The 18,504-nt window shown below is 37.4% G+C and overlaps 1 protein-coding gene across 1 annotated transcript in view; it reads right to left on the minus strand.

Moving 5' to 3' along the window:
- Positions 1–18,504, minus strand: part of LOC136798171 (NACHT domain- and WD repeat-containing protein 1-like) — a 39,220-nt gene that overhangs the window by 10,766 nt on the left and 9,950 nt on the right. The window contains exons 12-20 of the mRNA XM_067054752.1: positions 17,923–18,134; positions 16,647–17,394; positions 15,379–15,561; positions 14,450–14,537; positions 12,961–13,182; positions 12,257–12,490; positions 2,269–2,455; positions 1,288–1,662; positions 130–380 (exon numbers count right to left, since the gene is read on the minus strand). Coding sequence (XP_066910853.1) covers positions 130–380; positions 1,288–1,662; positions 2,269–2,455; positions 12,257–12,490; positions 12,961–13,182; positions 14,450–14,537; positions 15,379–15,561; positions 16,647–17,394; positions 17,923–18,134 — 2,500 coding nt within the window. The remainder of the gene's footprint in view (positions 1–129; positions 381–1,287; positions 1,663–2,268; positions 2,456–12,256; positions 12,491–12,960; positions 13,183–14,449; positions 14,538–15,378; positions 15,562–16,646; positions 17,395–17,922; positions 18,135–18,504) is intronic.

Consider the following 18,504-nt stretch of genomic DNA (forward strand, 5'->3'; position numbering starts at 1 on the left):
ATTATTTATCAAAGATTTATGTTAAGTACGCATAAGATTCTCATTTTTTTATCTACAAAAAGTTATACACCATTGTTTACCTCCCCTCTCCAGAAATTCTAATTCGAAAAAAAGGCAAAAATCTCAAACCTGTGTGCTGGTGACCAGATATTTTCCATCTCCCGTTAACACTGCATAATTGGGCGACAAATCGAAGGGTGTGTCTCTCTCAATACGCCCAAGGTGTTTCTTTTCGATTGTATTGTAAACATCGAGTGACGTATACTTCGTGTGGTCGTTGACGTCGTAGTCACGTGATACAATAATTGCACCATCAGCACTTCCGATCATGTGATTGGTTTTGTTCTTCCAACCAGTTTTGATGGCACCCGTATTTTTACCTTTCAGGAAATAAAACAGAAAAAAAACACTTCGAGTATCTTCCTATTTTTTTACTAGGGGAAGCATCTGGGGGGGGGGGGGGGCTCGAGGCCCCCCTTAAAATCTCAAGATTGACAAGTTCTATAGCCTTGAAATTTTGCTTATTAGTAGATGTGGATAATTGAGGATGACTAACAAAATCTTGGTTCGGCCACCTGTCTGGTTGGTATATTTTACAGACCAGAATGTAAACTTGACCAAAATCATGTATTGACTGATTGACTCGTTCGATTTGATTGAAATTTGTTCCTGAAGGATGATTTGTAAAGTACAAGAGACTAGTAACAGAAAATTCTTTCGCGTGAATATTTGTTATTTGCAGACCGGTCTGTAAAATACACGTTGACCACCTGCCGAAACTCAGGAACTAATGGAGCTTTTGACCTGAAATTTTCACCAACTCTTTCATGCTCCAACAGATTGTATCAATCATTTTTATTTAATTCAACTTTGAAGAATCGTCAATTTTTTTCCTATTTTCGGGAAAAGAATATTTACCTACAACGTTAGTTTTTGGCCATAAAAACTTTTGCCAGGCCTAATTCGAGGACCCCTCTCAAAAAAGTTTCCAAATCCTATCTACTTTCGAAACAATCGCATGCGGTTGCACCCCTTCATCATTAGTTAAATTCTGGTGTTCATTGCATTAAAAAAATTTGAAATCATCGCCGTTTTTCTATGGTGACGTTATTAAAGCCGTCTTCGTGACGTGTTTTTCGACGTATTTTATAACGTCAATATCAGTTTTTAGCGCGGCGGCGTCACGCAAAATATTTTTTGGACTTTCCTTAACTCACCCGAGCCCACGAAAGATGCTACGGATCCTAAAGGTTGGCCCCTACTAATACTCGTTCTGGAAAAACTTACCTGTTTTAAGATCGAATGTAACTAAATCATTAGAATCATCAACTATAGTGACCAATTCATCTGTCTGCTTGACGTGAATCCAAAGATTAGAGTAAGCGCTTGGTGAAGTCGTCTGTGGTAACGTTAAGTCTGATACCGATATCTGTTTCTCTTCCATGAAATCAAAAGCGAAAATCTTCTTTATATTCCATTCCCATGCCAACGCTCTGTGATCGTCCAATAGGAGAATAGAATTGGGGAAAATATTGTCTGGTGCACGGAACTGTTTGATGAGTGTCCGGGTTTTGAGGTTCCATACTTTCATGATTGGCTCCATGGGTGGGATGGAAATTCCGATTTCTGGACATCCTTTGTTGATATACATTTCACGCTCACCTACACGTAAGAGAGAGTAAATTGAAAAATTGATTGATAGAAAATTGTAAAAATATTTTGATCTTTTGAGGTACTCGATTTTAGTTTAATGTATGTAGTGAATTAGTTTCTAGAGTTAGATAATTAGCTCGCTAGGAGCTTGCTGAAGCTAGCTTTGCTCAAACAAAGCAATGACATCGTCTTATTCGTGCAGTATCTTTATAATCAAAAAACATTTTAAAGTACAGTCTAGTCTATAACAATTGCACACGAGTGCGTAAAGTATGAAAATTCCCATACTGATAATTTAGGGGTCAATCTAAGGAAAATCTAAGACCCTAAAAACACCTGTTTTGTGTATTTTACAGACCAGATCCAGTTTCCATGGAAAGGAAATTTTTTTTTTCAAAGTAAGTTATACATTGTTGGATTGCATTTTTCAAGAGGAGCAAAAAATTAAGAGGCTTACGTTTGCTTCATAGTCGAAACGATTTAACACAAATGCAAAGGCATATCAACAAAAAGCAAATTCAAAGCGTAACCTAACACGTTTAATTTTTCTTTTAAAAAGCGTCAATCCTTAAAAAGAGATTTATAATATATAATATATAGTCATTAAAACCTTACCTTCTCCCATATAGGCGACTGCTTTTTCGATGTCAGAACGTTGTGCATAGCTATCATCGACGACAGTATAATCTAACATGGCTAGATCGTATACTTGTAGTGGTGTATTGTTCGAGTCCATAGGAACGATCACTAGCCTTCCATCTGCGTCTGGGATAGCTTGCTTGTATTGGTTCCCTTGGTAGCCCTATAAAGTTTGATACAGTTAACTGTTTAGAGGTCACACCCTCATTCCCCAAGCTTGATCAAAATATTATACATGAGTTACAAAATGAAAGTAATACTCTTTCAGTTAGAAAGGGGAAAAAAGACTTTCGAAGGAATGGGTTTGTTAGGGTAAAAAATGTTGCCATCCTGAAGAGAGAGCATTTCTCTCATAAACCCTTAAAATATGTCGAAACAGTTTTTAAAGGTTTCTTGTCGCTATCCTGCTACTCTCGGGTACCTAATAGCCGGGGGGGTGGAATAAGCGAAGGGGGGAGTTGGAATAAGCAGGAAGGGGGGTTGGACATAATTTCAAAACTTAATAAGTAGGGGGGTTGGAATAAAAATGTCCTGGGTGGAAAATTTTTGAAAAGGAGGATAATACAGCAGAATTAGAACAAAATAGTCCGGGAGCCAAACCCAAAAAAAGGCATTTTGCTTAACCCAGGATTCTAAAGGGTACACTATACATTTTTGGAATCCTAAGCTGAATCCTGGTCAATTTTTAGTACTGGGCCCGAGTTTAGGGGGTACTTTTTACCCATCACAGGGATTTGCTAAGGAAAATTGAATATTGGAGGTCACATATGTCAACATATCTCAAGTTTTATGGCTTGGAACCGCTTGTTATTTTACACAGGCATTCTTCATACATTGGAGAAGGATTATCAAAGAAATTTTTTTTTGAAAAAATATTTCCGGGGGTTTGGGGGAAAAGGGAAAGTACAGTTTAGACATTTGAGGGCTTTTAGACGGTTTTCTTTACATAAGAAGCTTTCTGGACGTTTTTGAATATATTTTACAAACTTTTAAATAGCTTACACTACAGTCTATTTCTTAAAATATTTCAAAATCTTGTTTTTGTGACGTCATAGATAAACAAAAGTGGTCTTTTAGGGGGTAATTTTTCATTTTTTGGGTAAAAATGACCATTTTAACAAAAATATCGAGTTAGGACAAAATAGGCTTGTCATAATCGCACAATGTATGTGACTATCTTAACTCAAGTTTTTCTTGTTCAAAATGGACTAGAATAAGTCAAGCAGGTATCAAAGTGGCTCAGAGGGCGGTAAGAATCACTATATATGGGCAAAAATCTCTATTTTTTGCGAAAATCTTGACTCTTTTGAAACTTTGACCAAGATATGTGTCGTAATGAGACTGGCGAAGAGAAAAGGCTAATTGTGATATTTTTCAGCTGACTATTCCCGATATCTTTTCATTTTTCAGATAAAAATAAGAAATGAAAATAAAATGAATGGCGATGTTGATTCAGATTGTAGTCCCGTAAAGCTTTCTTCTGGATCAAACTTGGAAGTCAAGCCAAACTTATGCTTGATTTGTGGGAAATGGAATGGGAGTGAAACACTTCGTAAGCCACTCAATCAGGGCATTAGTTGTTTCGTTCAAAATTTGTCAACCAAAGGAACATGTCGTGGCTTTGCCGCCCAGCACTTCATACCATGGTTCAATCTCGAGGAAAAAACTACTACGCCGCAAGGAGAGGACAACGTTAGATGGCACCCAACATGTTACAGAAATTATACTCGTGTACATAAGACTGGAACTGTAGAGTGTGATGCAGCAAGAACGAGGATGTCAACTAGACCACAGCCACCGTTAGTAGATTTAGAAACTTGTTGTTTGTTTTGTGGTTATCGTAAACGCCAGAAATCGACCGAAATGAGATGAAAACTGAAATGTCCATTCTTGAAAAAATTCAAAGGCTTTGCGAGGAAAAGAAAGACGACTTCCTGAGGAAGCGAATTGGTTGGGCCTTCAGTAAACTTATCAAATACGCTGCAAGGTACCATCCCAAATGCTACGTAGCATATTCGTATAAACGAAAATCTCCTGAAGAAACAGAACCAACTACTTATTCCCATGACGTAGCTTTTGACAAACTCGTTACAGAACTAGATCAAGAACTGTTAGATGGAAGAGCAATGAAAATAACCAAGCTTTTGTCAAAGTTCAAAAAGCTTCTCAAAGATGATGGGTACAAAGATTACGACTCCTACACTACGCAGAAATTGAAAGCCAGGATTATGAAACGTTATGGAGAGAGTGTAACTTTCTCAGACCACGGAAATACGGAACAATATATGTTCAGTAGCAAAGTCTCCGTATTCGAGGCCTTGAACGTCGCTAATGATAACAAACGCTTGTTAAAAGCTCAAAAACTTACGACTGTGGATTACAGTGATGAACATATTCTTAGGAAGGCAGCTCAAATCCTTGCACACGAAGTCGATACCGTAGATGGTATAAAAGATTCTCCATTCGATCCAGCAAATGTGAGTAAAAGTAAAGTCTAGAGCATCGTACCACAAAAACTTCAAGAATTCTTGATTTACCTATGCAAACTTGAAACTGAAGACGAAAAAGAAACGCATTGTTTAACAATGGCCCAAGATATAATATACAACAAATCAAAAGGTAGAAAGAAGACACCTAAACACACAGCCCTTGCCATTTCTTTGAAAAGTGTTGAACGATCTAAGGAATTCATTACGTACCTGAATAGACTTGGACTTTGCATTTCTTATGATGAGGTACTAAGGATTGAAACCAAATGGGCAGAAGGAATTCTGGAAATCGATGGAGGAGGGTACACCGTAACACCTTCTAACATTGAAGAGGGTTTGTTTACGCAGGGTGCATTTGATAATAGTGATTATGGACAAGAGAAGACATCCCCGCACGTAACAAACAGTGTCTTATATCAGTATGGAAACGGAACATTTGGTAATGCTCCGAAGTCTAGCATCCCATGCTCGTCAACAAAATCAAGAAGACGATCGATTGAAATCAATAATACCGACCTAGAGTCATTTAGGGAAGAGAGCGATATACTATTCCCACGGGAATACTCCAAAAGGGTTATAGAACGAAGAGTTTAGTTTGGCTTTCGGTGCGACAAATATCTACTAAAATTGCTGAAGTTGAAGTAAATGACTTTACACAATTAGTACCTGGCTGAACTGGGTTTCGGAAGATATTGACCGTCAAAGTTTCTTTCCCTACGATCATTGGACACTGTCGAACGATACCAAAGAAACCAACAGAGAAAGTTGTCGTTTATAACGCTCTTAGAAATATTCGGACAATTTTGTTTAACATAGGACAGAAAGATCCGTGTATTACTGTTGATGAATCTATTTACGAGTTGACAAAGGAAATTCAATGGCAAGATCCATCCTTAAATGACGTCACTATTCGATTAGGAGGTTTCCATCGTGCAAAGAACTTCCTTTGGATTCTGGGAAAGAGAATGCGAAGTTCAGGATTCGATGAGATATTGGAGGAATCAAAGGTGTTCAAGAAGAGTCAGATCGAAAGTAAGAAAATGCTTAATATATAAATTAATATATAAATGGCTTAATATATAAATACCCATCTTTTGTCGACTTTTAGGGCTCTTTCACAACCTCGACTGATATGTCTCTTAGCGCGACCTCTAGGCCTATTTGTAATACTGACATCAATCTTTTGTTTAGGAGTTGTTGAAGCAAGACACTATTATCGCGGTATAGAAGCACACACAATGATGGCAGAAGCGATGTGGCGTCTATTTTGGGAAAGTTTTGAAGAATGGCTGAGGAGAGAAGACTATCAATGGCGTTTGGGAAACCTTAATACATTTCTAAAGGAGCTACATAGTGAATTTGAAGGTGAAGAAATGAACAACGTCAGGATTGGAAAAAAATACGAGGTAGGCAATCATTTTATACATAGCTAGAAAGAATATGTATGGCCTATTGCATTACATATACAGACTGGTGAATTTGTTTTGACAAATACTTTTTATTGAAGCGTTTATCATATCCTGACCAATACAAAGAAAGAATATTTTAATTTCATTTAGGAGACAGCCACCTTTTACAACAACCTGAAACCGTTGATTGAGCACTATGATTAGAATCAGAAAAGTCCAAAGCCCTACATTCAAATTTGGGTATGACGACTGTCAGATGGTGTTTCTCCTTATGGATTTTCTGGCGGCAGGACGTGACGCTGATTGGGAGACGCATTTGGAGACTTTCCAGATGATGCTTTACTACGATGGTGCCTATGACCACTATAAGTATTTAAAGTGGGGTATTGTCTACTTACATGACATGCTGAGTTTGCCCGAAACGCATCCTGAGCTCCACGAGCATTTTCTCAACGGTTATCATGTCGTATCACGTAAAACGGCAGAATCTTCATCTAATTGTGTATCGACAGACACGGCGTTAGAGCAAAGTTTAAACAAAGATACAAAAACGAAAGGTATCTTCCTTTAAATTTAATTTGAGTAAATCAATCTTGCTTGCTGCGGTGTTCTTTCTATTCAAAACGACAGTGCGTGTGGATAATTCCGTTGTTTTCTGTATCCCACTTTCCCTCTTCATTGAAAGACGTTTATATTGTTATAATCTTCTCCAAGTCACATTGTAAACATATGTATAAAGATATGCATGGATTTTCTTACTAGGTGGAATTGTTGGGGTTACCCACGACGTCAATGCAGTTGAGAAGTGGACATTAACCGCACACCTAAAAGCTGCTGTCAGATCGAATTTTCGGAATTTGTGTAATGTTACATCGGAGTCGGGAGAAAGATTATTCTCCAGCAAGGTGATAGCAGACGAAGAAAAATCAATACAGGAAATCTATACCACCATTGCCAGACATTCGAGTCCCTTTACACTGTCTGCATGCGGAAAGGAAACAACCACTCAAGAATATCATTACAGGTCATATAGTCTCTTCAGAGGAGAATGTAAAGGAAGAAAAAATGACGAAGAAAAAATCGCGTCAATTATTAATTCTTTAAACGTAAACAAGGCCCATGGGTGGGATAATGTTTCTACTCGTATGATCAGGATCTGTGGTGATTCTCTAGTAAAACCTTTGTTTAGTATATTCAATATTTCCATCAATTCTGGCATTTTCCCATCACAGTGGAAGAAAGGCAATGTGGTTCCAGTCTATAAAAAGGGAGACAGGAGCATAGCTAAAAATTACAGACCAGTTTCTCTTCTTCCAGTGTTTGGAAAAATATTTGAAAAGTGTATCTATGATGCACTTTACAGATATTTTGAAACAAATAATCTATTTTCTCCATGTCAGTCTGGATTTCGGGAGGGTGACTCTTGCATTTCTCAGTTGTTGTCCATAACGCATGATATTTTTACAGGGTTTGACGTGAACCCTTCTTTAGATACCAGGGGAGTGTTTTTAGATATTTCAAAGGCATTCGACCGGGTTTGGCATGATGGCTTGATTTTCAAACTCAAATCATATGGGGTAACCGGACCTTCGCTTTCCTTAATACGTAACTTTCTTGATGATAGGCATCAGAGAGTTGTGTTGAATGGGAAAACGTCTGAGTGGAAGAAGATCAATGCTGGGGTACCTCAGGGCTCGATTCTTGGTTCTTTATTCTTCTTAATTTACATTAATGATCTCCCATTAAACCTTGAGTCAAAACCCAAAATCTTTGCTGACGACAACTCCTTATTCTCCCTTGTGATGGACCAGCTCTTGAGCCTTGGGGTACTAAACAGAGATCTTGCCAGGATAAGTGAGTGGGCTCGTCAATGGAAGATGTCTTTCAACCCAGACCCTTCTAAACAAGCTGTGGAAGTCTATTCAATATAATGCCTGTTTAGCTATAACAGGCTGTTTTCGTGGAACGTCTCAAGAAAAACTATATTCAGAACTTGGTCTTGAAAGTCTTGCTGACAGGCGCTTTGCTAGAAAAATGACATTCTTCTATGGAATTATTAACAATTTAGCCCCTTCGTATTTACGTAACTACCTGCCAGTAAGACTTACAGCACCAGGTGGCCTTAGAACAAGAAATCCTATTTATCCTCTTAATATACGAACTGAGCGTTTCCATAACACTTTTTTTACGTACTGTATATCTCAGTGGAATGTTCTGGGAGGTAATATACGAGATCTACCTTCGATTAAAACTTTCAAAAAAGCAATCTATGAATTTTTGAGACCCAAGCAATCTCATGTTTTTGATGTTCCTGACATTCAAGGAGTGATCTTTCTTAATCGACTTCAGGTCGGTTTCAGCCATCTCATCGAGCATAAATTTAGACATGGCTTCCGCGACACTTTAGACCCTTTCTGTGGTTGCCGAACTAACTCTGTTGAAAACACTCGGCACTTTCTTCTGCACTGCTCCATATATTCCCATGCAAGACAACCTTTGTTCGACAAACTTCAGACCCTAGGCATTATTTTTCATCCGCCACTTAAAACTCCTTTTTTCTGTCGGCTTTTATTATATGGGGATGAAAGTTTGACTTCAAATCTAAATAAATCTATTCTTTGTTCTGTAGTTGAATTTCTTAACGAAACTGGAAGGTTTAGCGGTGCTTTATTTTAGGCTTTTAGCTAACAATTGTAGCTTCCTTCTCCAAGATTTTTTCTTTATTTACTTATTTATTTATTTTTACATAGTCTAGTACCTCTGGCGATATAACGTTAGTTCCTAGCGGGGGGAGGGACTATATTTTATGTTTAAGTAATGTTTTGTAATATATGTTCGTAGTGTACACCTGTTTTTGTTTCGATAAGTAAAAAAAAAGAAAAAAAAAAAAAACCCCAGCAAGTGTAAAAAAGAAAAAGAAAAAAAAAAAAAAGAAAAAAAAAAAAAAAAAAAAAAAAAAACCGATGATGCAGGTGTCAAGGAAAAAATCTTCCAGGTTGCTGACCGCAAGTGTTCAACGCAATTTCGATCTGAGGAACGTATTTTCTCATAAATTATCTGCTGTTCCTTTATCTTTATTTCGCCAAACTGGTGAAATGAGGAAGACAGATAAGTCACAAGCTCTGCATGAGTTAGAGAACGAAACCAAATCTGAGGAGCACATCTTGAACGACGTAGAATCGAGGTCAAATACAGCCACAGTCATTGACTTCATGGCTATGATTCAGTGTGTCAAGAAGACAGACTTGGAAACCTTTGACAACCTGTTTGAAAGAATCGAAGAAGAGGTTCTTTCGGTGCTGAGTAAGAATAAAGTCATCGCAATTGTTCCTGACAGATACGACATTAAAGATTCTATCAAAACCGAAGAAAGAATGAGAAGAATTGCCACAAATTCATCATATCCCGTAATCGACATCAACGACGTAACGAGGCTACCGGCCCATTTGAAGAAATATTTTTCTAATGCCGAAAACAAGATAAACCTAGTAAATTATTGTTTTGATCGCTGGAAGGCATCCTTTTCAACCAAAATGGACGAGTCTCAAACCGTCTACCTTGCAGAGCTCGATGGTTCTACAACGAAAATATCGTCAAACGTATCCCTTCCAACCGATTTATACTGTGATCATGAAGAAGCTGATAGCAGAATGCTTGTTTTTTGCAAAATGATCGCTGAGAATCACAACATCAAGCGAATGATCATCCAATCGCCTGACACCGATGTGGCAGTTATAGCCACAGATATCTGTAAAGCCCGAAGGGCTAGATTTGCGGCTTTTATCGAAAAGTGAAGCCTATGTTTGGAAGGATTTCCTACCAAAGTCACGTGACTAAAATATGCAATTTCACCGGTTTGAGAGATGTGAAATAGCGTTTGCCGCCTACGTTTTTTGATCTCGCGCTCCGAAAACAATTAAAATGCTAGATCCTATCCATCGGCACGAAATTTAAAAAGTCAAATTTTTGCTTCACTTTTTTTTGCTGGAGAAAGCTTAAAGTTGCCTATCTAGCCCTTCGGGCTTAGATATCTGTGGTTATAGCATGCTATCACCAGGTCAATACCTTGAATCTGAAAGAGTTTTGGTTCAAAACCGGTCGGGGTGCGAAAAGAAGGTTTATTCCCATTCACGAAATTGTCACGAAACTTGGCCCTAGAGGATGCACGCTGCTGTTGGCGTTCCACGGTATTACTGGGTGTGATACAGTAAGCAGTTTAGCAGGCATTGGTAAGAAAACTGCTTTTGATATTTTGAAGTCTAACGTTGCTACACTTGCAGACCTTGCGAATTTTGGAAATGAAGCTGTTCTCTCTCTCGATAACGACGCTGTAGTAGCTGGATCTCGATTTGTTTGTCTCTTGTACGATCAAAGAACAGAATCCTTCAATATCAACGACTTAAGGTATAAATTGTTCACACAAAAGTCTATTTCGGGAGAAAAACTTCCCCCTTCTCTTGATGCTCTTATTCTCCGCCTAAAACGAGTAAATTACCAAATCTACATTTGGAAACATGCGTGTACACCAATACTTAACCTACCATCTCCAATTGGTAACGGCTGGACCAATGGCACGTATAAAACAATTCAACTCGATATGATGAGCCAAAATCTCATCCCAGACGAAATCACAGAACAAACCCACTGTGGGTGCACAACTGGGTGTAAAACTAACAGATGTCGATGTAAGAAGTTGGATTTAGCTTGTTTTGATGCCTGTCTCTGTGCTGACTCATGCCACAATAAAGATTTCGAGGAAGGGTTTTAATCTTTATTCTAACGTTGGCATATATTTGTTACAGAAATATTTGGTTTGTACATTATGAAATTTTTGTGAATGGATGATTTGTTTTTTGATATATTTTTGGGTGTTTTTATAATAAACTGTAAATTTAGCTTAGCAAGAACCATTTTTATATTTGAATCTCAATAACTAAGGAACGTTTTAATTTTTTATTCTAACATTGGTATAAAGGAATATTTGGTTTGTATATATTATTTTTTTGTAAATGGATTTGTTTGTGTGTATTTTTAGATATTTTTGGGTTTATTGTTAATTATATTAAACTGTAAGTTTAGCTTAGGAAGAAGCATTCCTATCTTAGAAGCTGAATTATTCCTTCAAAAGCTGTGAGCAATTTAAATTCAAATTTCAAATATATTCAAATAGAATTTTTGTCAAAATGAATATTTTGGTCAAAATAGATTTTTCTCAGATTTTACCCAAAAAATGACAATTTTACCCCCTGAAAGACCACTTTTGTTTATCTATGACGTCACATAAACAAGATTTTGAAATATTTTAAGAAACAGACTGTAGTGTAAGCTATTTAAAAGTTTGTAAAATATATTCAAAAACGTCCAGAAAGCTTCTTATGTAAAGAAAACCGTCTAACAAATGTCTAAACTGTACTTTCCCTTTTCCCCCAAACCCCCGGAAATATTTTTTCAAAAAAAAATTTCTTTGGTAATCCTTCTCCAATGTATGAAGAATGCCTGTGTAAAATAACAAGCGGTTCCAAGCCATAAAACTTGAGATATGTTGACATATGTGACCTCCAATATTCAATTTTCCTTAGCTAATCCCTGTGATGGGTAAAAAGTACCCCCTAAACTCGGGCCCAGTACTAAAAATTGACCAGGATTCAGCTTTGGGGACCGACCATTCCTAAAACTAGGATAGTTAAGGATTCCGAAAATGTATAGTGTACCCTGTAGAATCCTGGGTTAAGCAAAAGTGCTTATTTGAGGAGATATAGGATTTGGCTCCCGGACTAAAAGAGGGAACTTTCAAAAACATTGTCCCAAAAATCAATAAGCGGAGGGGGGGGGGTTGGAATAAGAATGTCCTCGGTGGAAAATTTTGGAGAAATTAATTAGAGAGGGGGGACGGCTATTAGGTACCTGAGAGTAATTTAATCATCAAATGTCAAATCTCTAGTCTTGGTCTAGAAATAAGTTTCAGGCAAACCTTGAAACCGTAAAGTAAACTGTCCGTTTTTAATGAAAAACGAGTGGTTTCGAGTTATGACTATTAGATTTATCGGATACATTTAAGATACTTGCCGATTTGAGGGCCATTCTTTCTTGTCCGGTTTCGATATTCCAGAAATTGATTTGCATCAGTGTTGGCCACACAATTTCCAGACCTTGTGTAGTCTGGTGTACTTGGGCATCGTAACACATCAACACAGTATGCGAATCTTTACTTTTGATTGTTTTGGCGATGTTGCCAGAGCTGACATCGACGAGGAGAAGAACCACTTTCTTATAAGCTACTTGCATACCATCTGGGCATACCTGTTTCATATGAGGAAAAAGATAATATAAATTTAAGGAAAACGTTACTACAAAATGGGCTGGTTTCTATATGCTATGCTCGTGAAGTGGATTACACGCTTCTTGTTTTCTCACCATCCAGTACGAACAAATTTTACTTGTAGCTTAAAAAAACTCCTTTGAAGGACAAGAGAGACTTTAAAGTTTAAAAAATCACACTAGTCTTATTCTTAAAGGGACATAAAAGTAGTATTAAAATGTAAACATTGCGCGAACCACGTGTCACTAAAGAGTACAATCAAAATCACATATCCAAAACAAACTTGTAAAACAATCGAAACAATCGAAATCAGTCATATTTGTTATGATTTTTCATTTGGACATGTGACATTTGTTTTCATTTTGTATCCCGCTGCATCCGGTTTGTTTACAAATTTCGTCAGTTTTTATGTCCCTTTAACAACAAATGCCAAATGAGAAAAAAAAATTACCAAAGCGACAAGTTGATTCCCGTCAGGTGTGAAACTGAAGAAAACTAAACCATGAGGCAATTTGATGGTCTTCTTGTATTTTCCATCATCATCGTATTTGCGAATATAAATCTCTTCTTTATTGCCTCTTGTGTAAGCGAATGTTTCATTTGCGGTCATCATTATGTCTTGGAAACCGGTAGGGTCTTGTTTAGCTTTCTCCTTCTCTGATCTCATAAGCACCTTGTGAGTAAATTGTAATTATCAGAGAAAAATTAAATTGTTTTGTTATTTAACCTGAAGATTCATAATGCTCAGACACTCACTACAGATATCACGAACTACAATCAGCATCGAAATATATTGGCAATTTTGGGTATTTTAACGTTTTTCAGAACTTAAAGGTCGAAGCGAGAATTGCAGTTTCAGTATTTCCACTTTGCTTCATTGGATTTTCCGATTTAAGTGGTTAAAGTGACTTCCAGGCTATATTCTCTGCCTTATTGGAACATTTTTGAGCTTTTAGATCCTAAGGTCCTAGGTCCTAGGTCCTAAGTCTAATGTTAAGACTCAGAGTTAAAACTCTACTTCCGAACTGTACTACAAAGCACTTAAAGATCACTTGCAATTTGAAAGTTTTGAGGGAATTCCCCTTTTTTGCCAAAAATTTCGGCGACGATTATAGCAGGAGACCGAAAGATTTGTTCACAAATGAGATTTGCGTTAGTCTGTACAAAGACCCGATATCTACGGCTAATTTCAAAATTCGTTGTACTACGAAACGATAAACGTGAGATACACTCTGGTACAGCGTGCAAATTGGACGAGTTGAATATTATTTCACAAATTTATAAATGCCAGTAAGATTAAAGCTTATTACTATATGTTACTTTTCTTTCTTGGATCAGACATTACAGCCCTTCGAAGTGGGTCCCACTTTTTACCATTTTAAGCCTACTTTGGAGGCCGTAACTTGCTATTCCCAAGTATCGTACGAAAATAAACTTCTTTCAATCTTTATATTTGAAATTTTTGAAAAATTCTTGAAATCTCCACCTAAGATTATCATTCCAACGAGGTATTACTTTTCAAAAGAAATGTATCAAAATGTTCGGACTGTTAATTTCTTTTGAACAGAATTTAGACCCAACGACAAGCCTGATAGTTATCTACGGGCAGTCCCTGATTGCTCTTCTCAGGAAAGACTACGCACTAAATGTTTTGTTTTGACTTGTTAGTCAAATTCGGGGCTCAAAATCTAATTTAGTATTCTCCCAAAATCTAAATAAAAATCAATGCAGTAAAATCAAACTTTAAGAATTTAAACCTGTACTTAGTGCTGGCAGAATGGGAGTTTCCCGGGGAGGGGAGTATTTGGGAAAAATGGGTGCCATGTATGTGCGAGCCATGGTCCCTTTTGCAAACCCTCGAATATCTCTTAAAGAGGCACAAAAACAATGAATTTGCAATTAACTCTCTGAAAACTCTCTCCAAAATTTGCCGAGCTTACAAGTTTGACATCTGAAGTATTAAAAATGAACATCTCTTCGTCATTGCACATTACCAGACGTTGCCGATTCGGTGAAATATCTGATGACCTATACAAATATTAAGCATATTTTGTTTCATTGGTCTTTTCCAGAAAACGTCCACCTTGTTGTGGTTATCGGACATCCAGGGGGTTCAATGCTAACTTGATGTCCATCCATCAAAATACATGGATATCCTCAACCCCTCTATCTACTTTTTCAGGGCTGATATCCAGGGGGTCTTTATTTTTAAGCTAGAAATGAATTTGATAAATTCGAGCTGTTTCAAAATAACCTTATCCTCGGGAATTACATCGTGCAATGAAGACTGGAAATAACATTTTCCAAAACAAAATTGAACCCGACGTTTTAAATAAAGTAAGGGAAGATACAAGCGAGATTATGTATCTGTAATTCTCTACGGCTACGGTTAAAGTGGCGAGGGAAATGGCGAGTAAGGCAAGTAATGGCGGGTGAAAGCAAGTTCGATATATGACGTACAGCATTATGTGGACTTTGCTTATACGGTGTTTTAGCCTGTTAGACGAAAACCGCTTTTTTATCACGATTTAACGTCTGTTACTTTTTGCCACGAAATCGAATATTTTTGGACAGGATAGTCCGTCCAAGATTTTCTCTTCGGCGCAGCTCATTTTGCCGTGACTTTGGACAAGCTGCACTTCATCGCGTATGCTTTTTTTCGTTTTTAAGAAGTCGCTTCAAAGTGTAACTGACAATAAAACAAAGAAAAAATTTGGTTTGTGGGAAGGCACTGGCTAACAGTGTTTTGGTGTTTTTCCCTGACAGAGCAAAGTAGACAACGGCATGTCGCCTTAGGTGACGACGCGCATGGGCAGCCTCGTAACCGTAGCCGTAGAATATCTCCGATACATAATTTCTCTACACATACTTTCCGTATGCTGCTGTGTGATATTCATCATAGTAAATCTCATCAGTTTGAAGATCGATGGCTACCAATGAACCATACGAAACGGCCAGTGCACATTTATCGTCATTGTATGAGTGGACCGCCATTGCAGCTGTTTCTAATTGCGTGGAGCGGATTTGTGCACCACTTTCTAAATCCCAGATCCTGAAAAAGAAGAGTTTGAAGTTGCATCATTTTCCATTTTAAGAGTGAAAGCAAATGCATACTTCTCGTTTAAAGAAAACGAGATAGCACTTACAATTGAAGATGGCAGAAAATATGGAAGTTGAGTTCAGTAAGATACGCGTGTACCACTATTCTGCGAATTCACAACAAATTGAGCTACGCTTTTCTCGTCTACTACGAACTAGTGTAATATTAACGAACCATCCGGCATGAGGAATATTGGGCCTGATAGATTTGTTATATTTGAGTTGAGTAGCGATGATCACAGGTAGTAGACCAGGAAATCGTAGCACAATTTGGCCGGGATTCTAGGAATAGCGGATCGTGCACCGTGTGTATCCAACTGGGCTTAACTTCCATTCCCTCAGTTATTCAAAGGTCAAATTGTAACAATAGTTAAAACTCACCTCCAGGCCCCAAAATCAATACCTTTGAAAGGTGAAAAAGTATTCACCCAAGGAACAAGTGTGTCAAACTGAAGTCAAATTGGACCATGTTTAAGCCTATAGACTGTCGTAAAGTTTTAGCCTTGCTTTCGCTAAAAACTTGTCGCGGGCCAAAAATATTTTCAAAATAGAAACCCCCCTTATTCACCCAAATGGGTAAGTGAGTCAAATTTCAGCCAAATCCGACCATTCCCTCAGCTTCTAGCTCAACTGAAGTTTTAGGATTAATGGAAATTCCAACCTATTAACAGCGTTTCCAAAAGATTAACGAATCTTGTTTACTTTTTAAAGCCATTTTCAAAATAACAGACCACGTTTTTCGCGATCATAAACTTTCGCGAATCGTTGGATAAAAATGAGAATTTTCGAATAAAAATTCCCATAAAAGTGAAAACATATTCCTTAAATCCGTTAAAGACTCTTCGACTTTAAAAAGGCATTAAAGGATAATAATATGCCAAAAATTTGATATTTATTACAATTTCGAGGTTTTGTAGATTTCCAATTTTTTTGAGAATTTTTCGTGAGCATAAACTTTCGCGAATTACCCTGTTAAGACATTAACTTTCGCAAAAAGGGCCAAAATTCGCGAAAGTTTCTGCTCGCGAAAGTTTGTACCTAAGAGTTGAATCTCCTCCGACAGACAATAACCTCTTCCCATCTTGAGTAAACGAGGCATGTTCAACCATCCCCGTATGTCCAGCCAATGTGTTAAGCAGTGAACCACCTGGTGTTTCGAAACAAATCTTATTTGGTATGAAACAAGGAATGCCGGAGTTAGATGCGTCATCCAATAGCCTTTTGATGTCAGGTGATAAATTTTCACTATCCAAGCGGCCATACAATTGTGTAGGAAACTGCATTGGATCAATCAAAAGTGTCCTGCTACTGATTTTCAAAATCTCCGATAACATTTTGATGTCCTTGTCCTGTGGATAGACCAATCGTGCTTCACTGACATCTTCATATAACGGTTGATAACCAAAAGCTCGTAATTTACAAAGTAAGAAATCGAAATCGAATAAAACACGTTTCTTCAGGTTCACCAAATCATCAGATTCGATCAAATGTCTTGGCAGTTCACTTAATTTGCGATAATTGAAAACTTCAGTGTCATCTTTAGCCTGGAATTTGTTCGGTTGAGCAGCTACTAGCCTGTCTTCTTCACCATCTTTACCAGATTTGTCAGTGAAGCCTTTCTTGGCACCGCTGCTCCATTTACCAAGGAAATAATCTGCCATAATAGTATGGAAATTCTTTTTCTGATCTATACTGAGGTACCGTTCTGTAGCAGTTTCAATGAATTGACGGTGATACCAGTTGTTCACCAGAACTCCACTTGCTCCTCTGTAGATAATATAAGATCCTGAAAATAAAAAAAAGGAGCACAATTCTTAACAACTGAACTGACGACAGAATCTCTCAATAAATAAAATTTTAAAGTATACACTTGTGGTAAATTCAGGGCCGTTTTGTGGTGCTTTTGCAAGGCAAGCAAGAATACCTAAAATTTTTCCCAACTAATATCCTACTTTTTCCTACAGGATAGGAGATCGAGCTAAAACGTGGCAATGCCATTAAGACATGTTGGATTAAAATGAGAAATTAAGTTTTACTAAAAAGCAATTCGCATGGAGTTTAAGAGAATCAACCAGAAATATTTCTTTTTCTTTAGACCAAAACATCTTCTTTGAATTAGACTAAGGTTCTTAATTATTAGTCAAAAGATTCAAATAAGTTTCAAACTTAAGGATAGATTCTTCTATTTCAAATTTTGAATTTAGCTCTACCTTGGTATAGAGCACTTTGTCACCACAAATTACTGATGTTGTTGATTTTTCTATTTCTTAATATTATTCACAAATAGATAGACTCAGAAAAGGGATCATGGTACCTAAATCGTTTCGAATTCTGATCCACAGCAGTGATGGTATCCTTCGAACAGGCGGTACCCAGTACTGGTAAACATCGTTAAGAACTTCATCGTCAATGGATAACAAATCGTCCATCTCGGCATCAGAAAGTCCATGTTTTGATGCTGTTATCAATCCAAGAGCATGGCTGACCAAGTATTTTCCATGCATCCTTTCCAGGTCTGAGAATAACCTACATGAAGAGAAATGAAAATACATATTCACCAGGGCGAATCCTCTAATATTCGCCAGGGTCAATCGTTGGCGATGAGACAGGAAAAAGTGATTGTGAAGACGATTCATCCAAGACCTTCAACGCAATTTACGAGGCTTTTTGGCAAACACATACCATCTACAACAATTTGACATTATTTTTTATTATTTTCAAACATTTGAGGGTCAGGAATAGTGGGAGTTATCCACTTTAAGTACCTGCCACTCATATTCCTGAATAGCAATAGCTAATAATCGACCTCTGCAACTACAGCATAATCAATTAGTGGACTCTTCAAAAGACGGAGAACTTGGAAATAGCAGACAAAGTTTATTGCTTAATTCAAACA

Source organism: Clytia hemisphaerica, unplaced genomic scaffold, assembly GCF_902728285.1.
Source record: "Clytia hemisphaerica strain Z4C2 unplaced genomic scaffold, Clytia hemisphaerica genome assembly, whole genome shotgun sequence".
NCBI lineage: Eukaryota > Metazoa > Cnidaria > Hydrozoa > Leptothecata > Clytiidae > Clytia > Clytia hemisphaerica.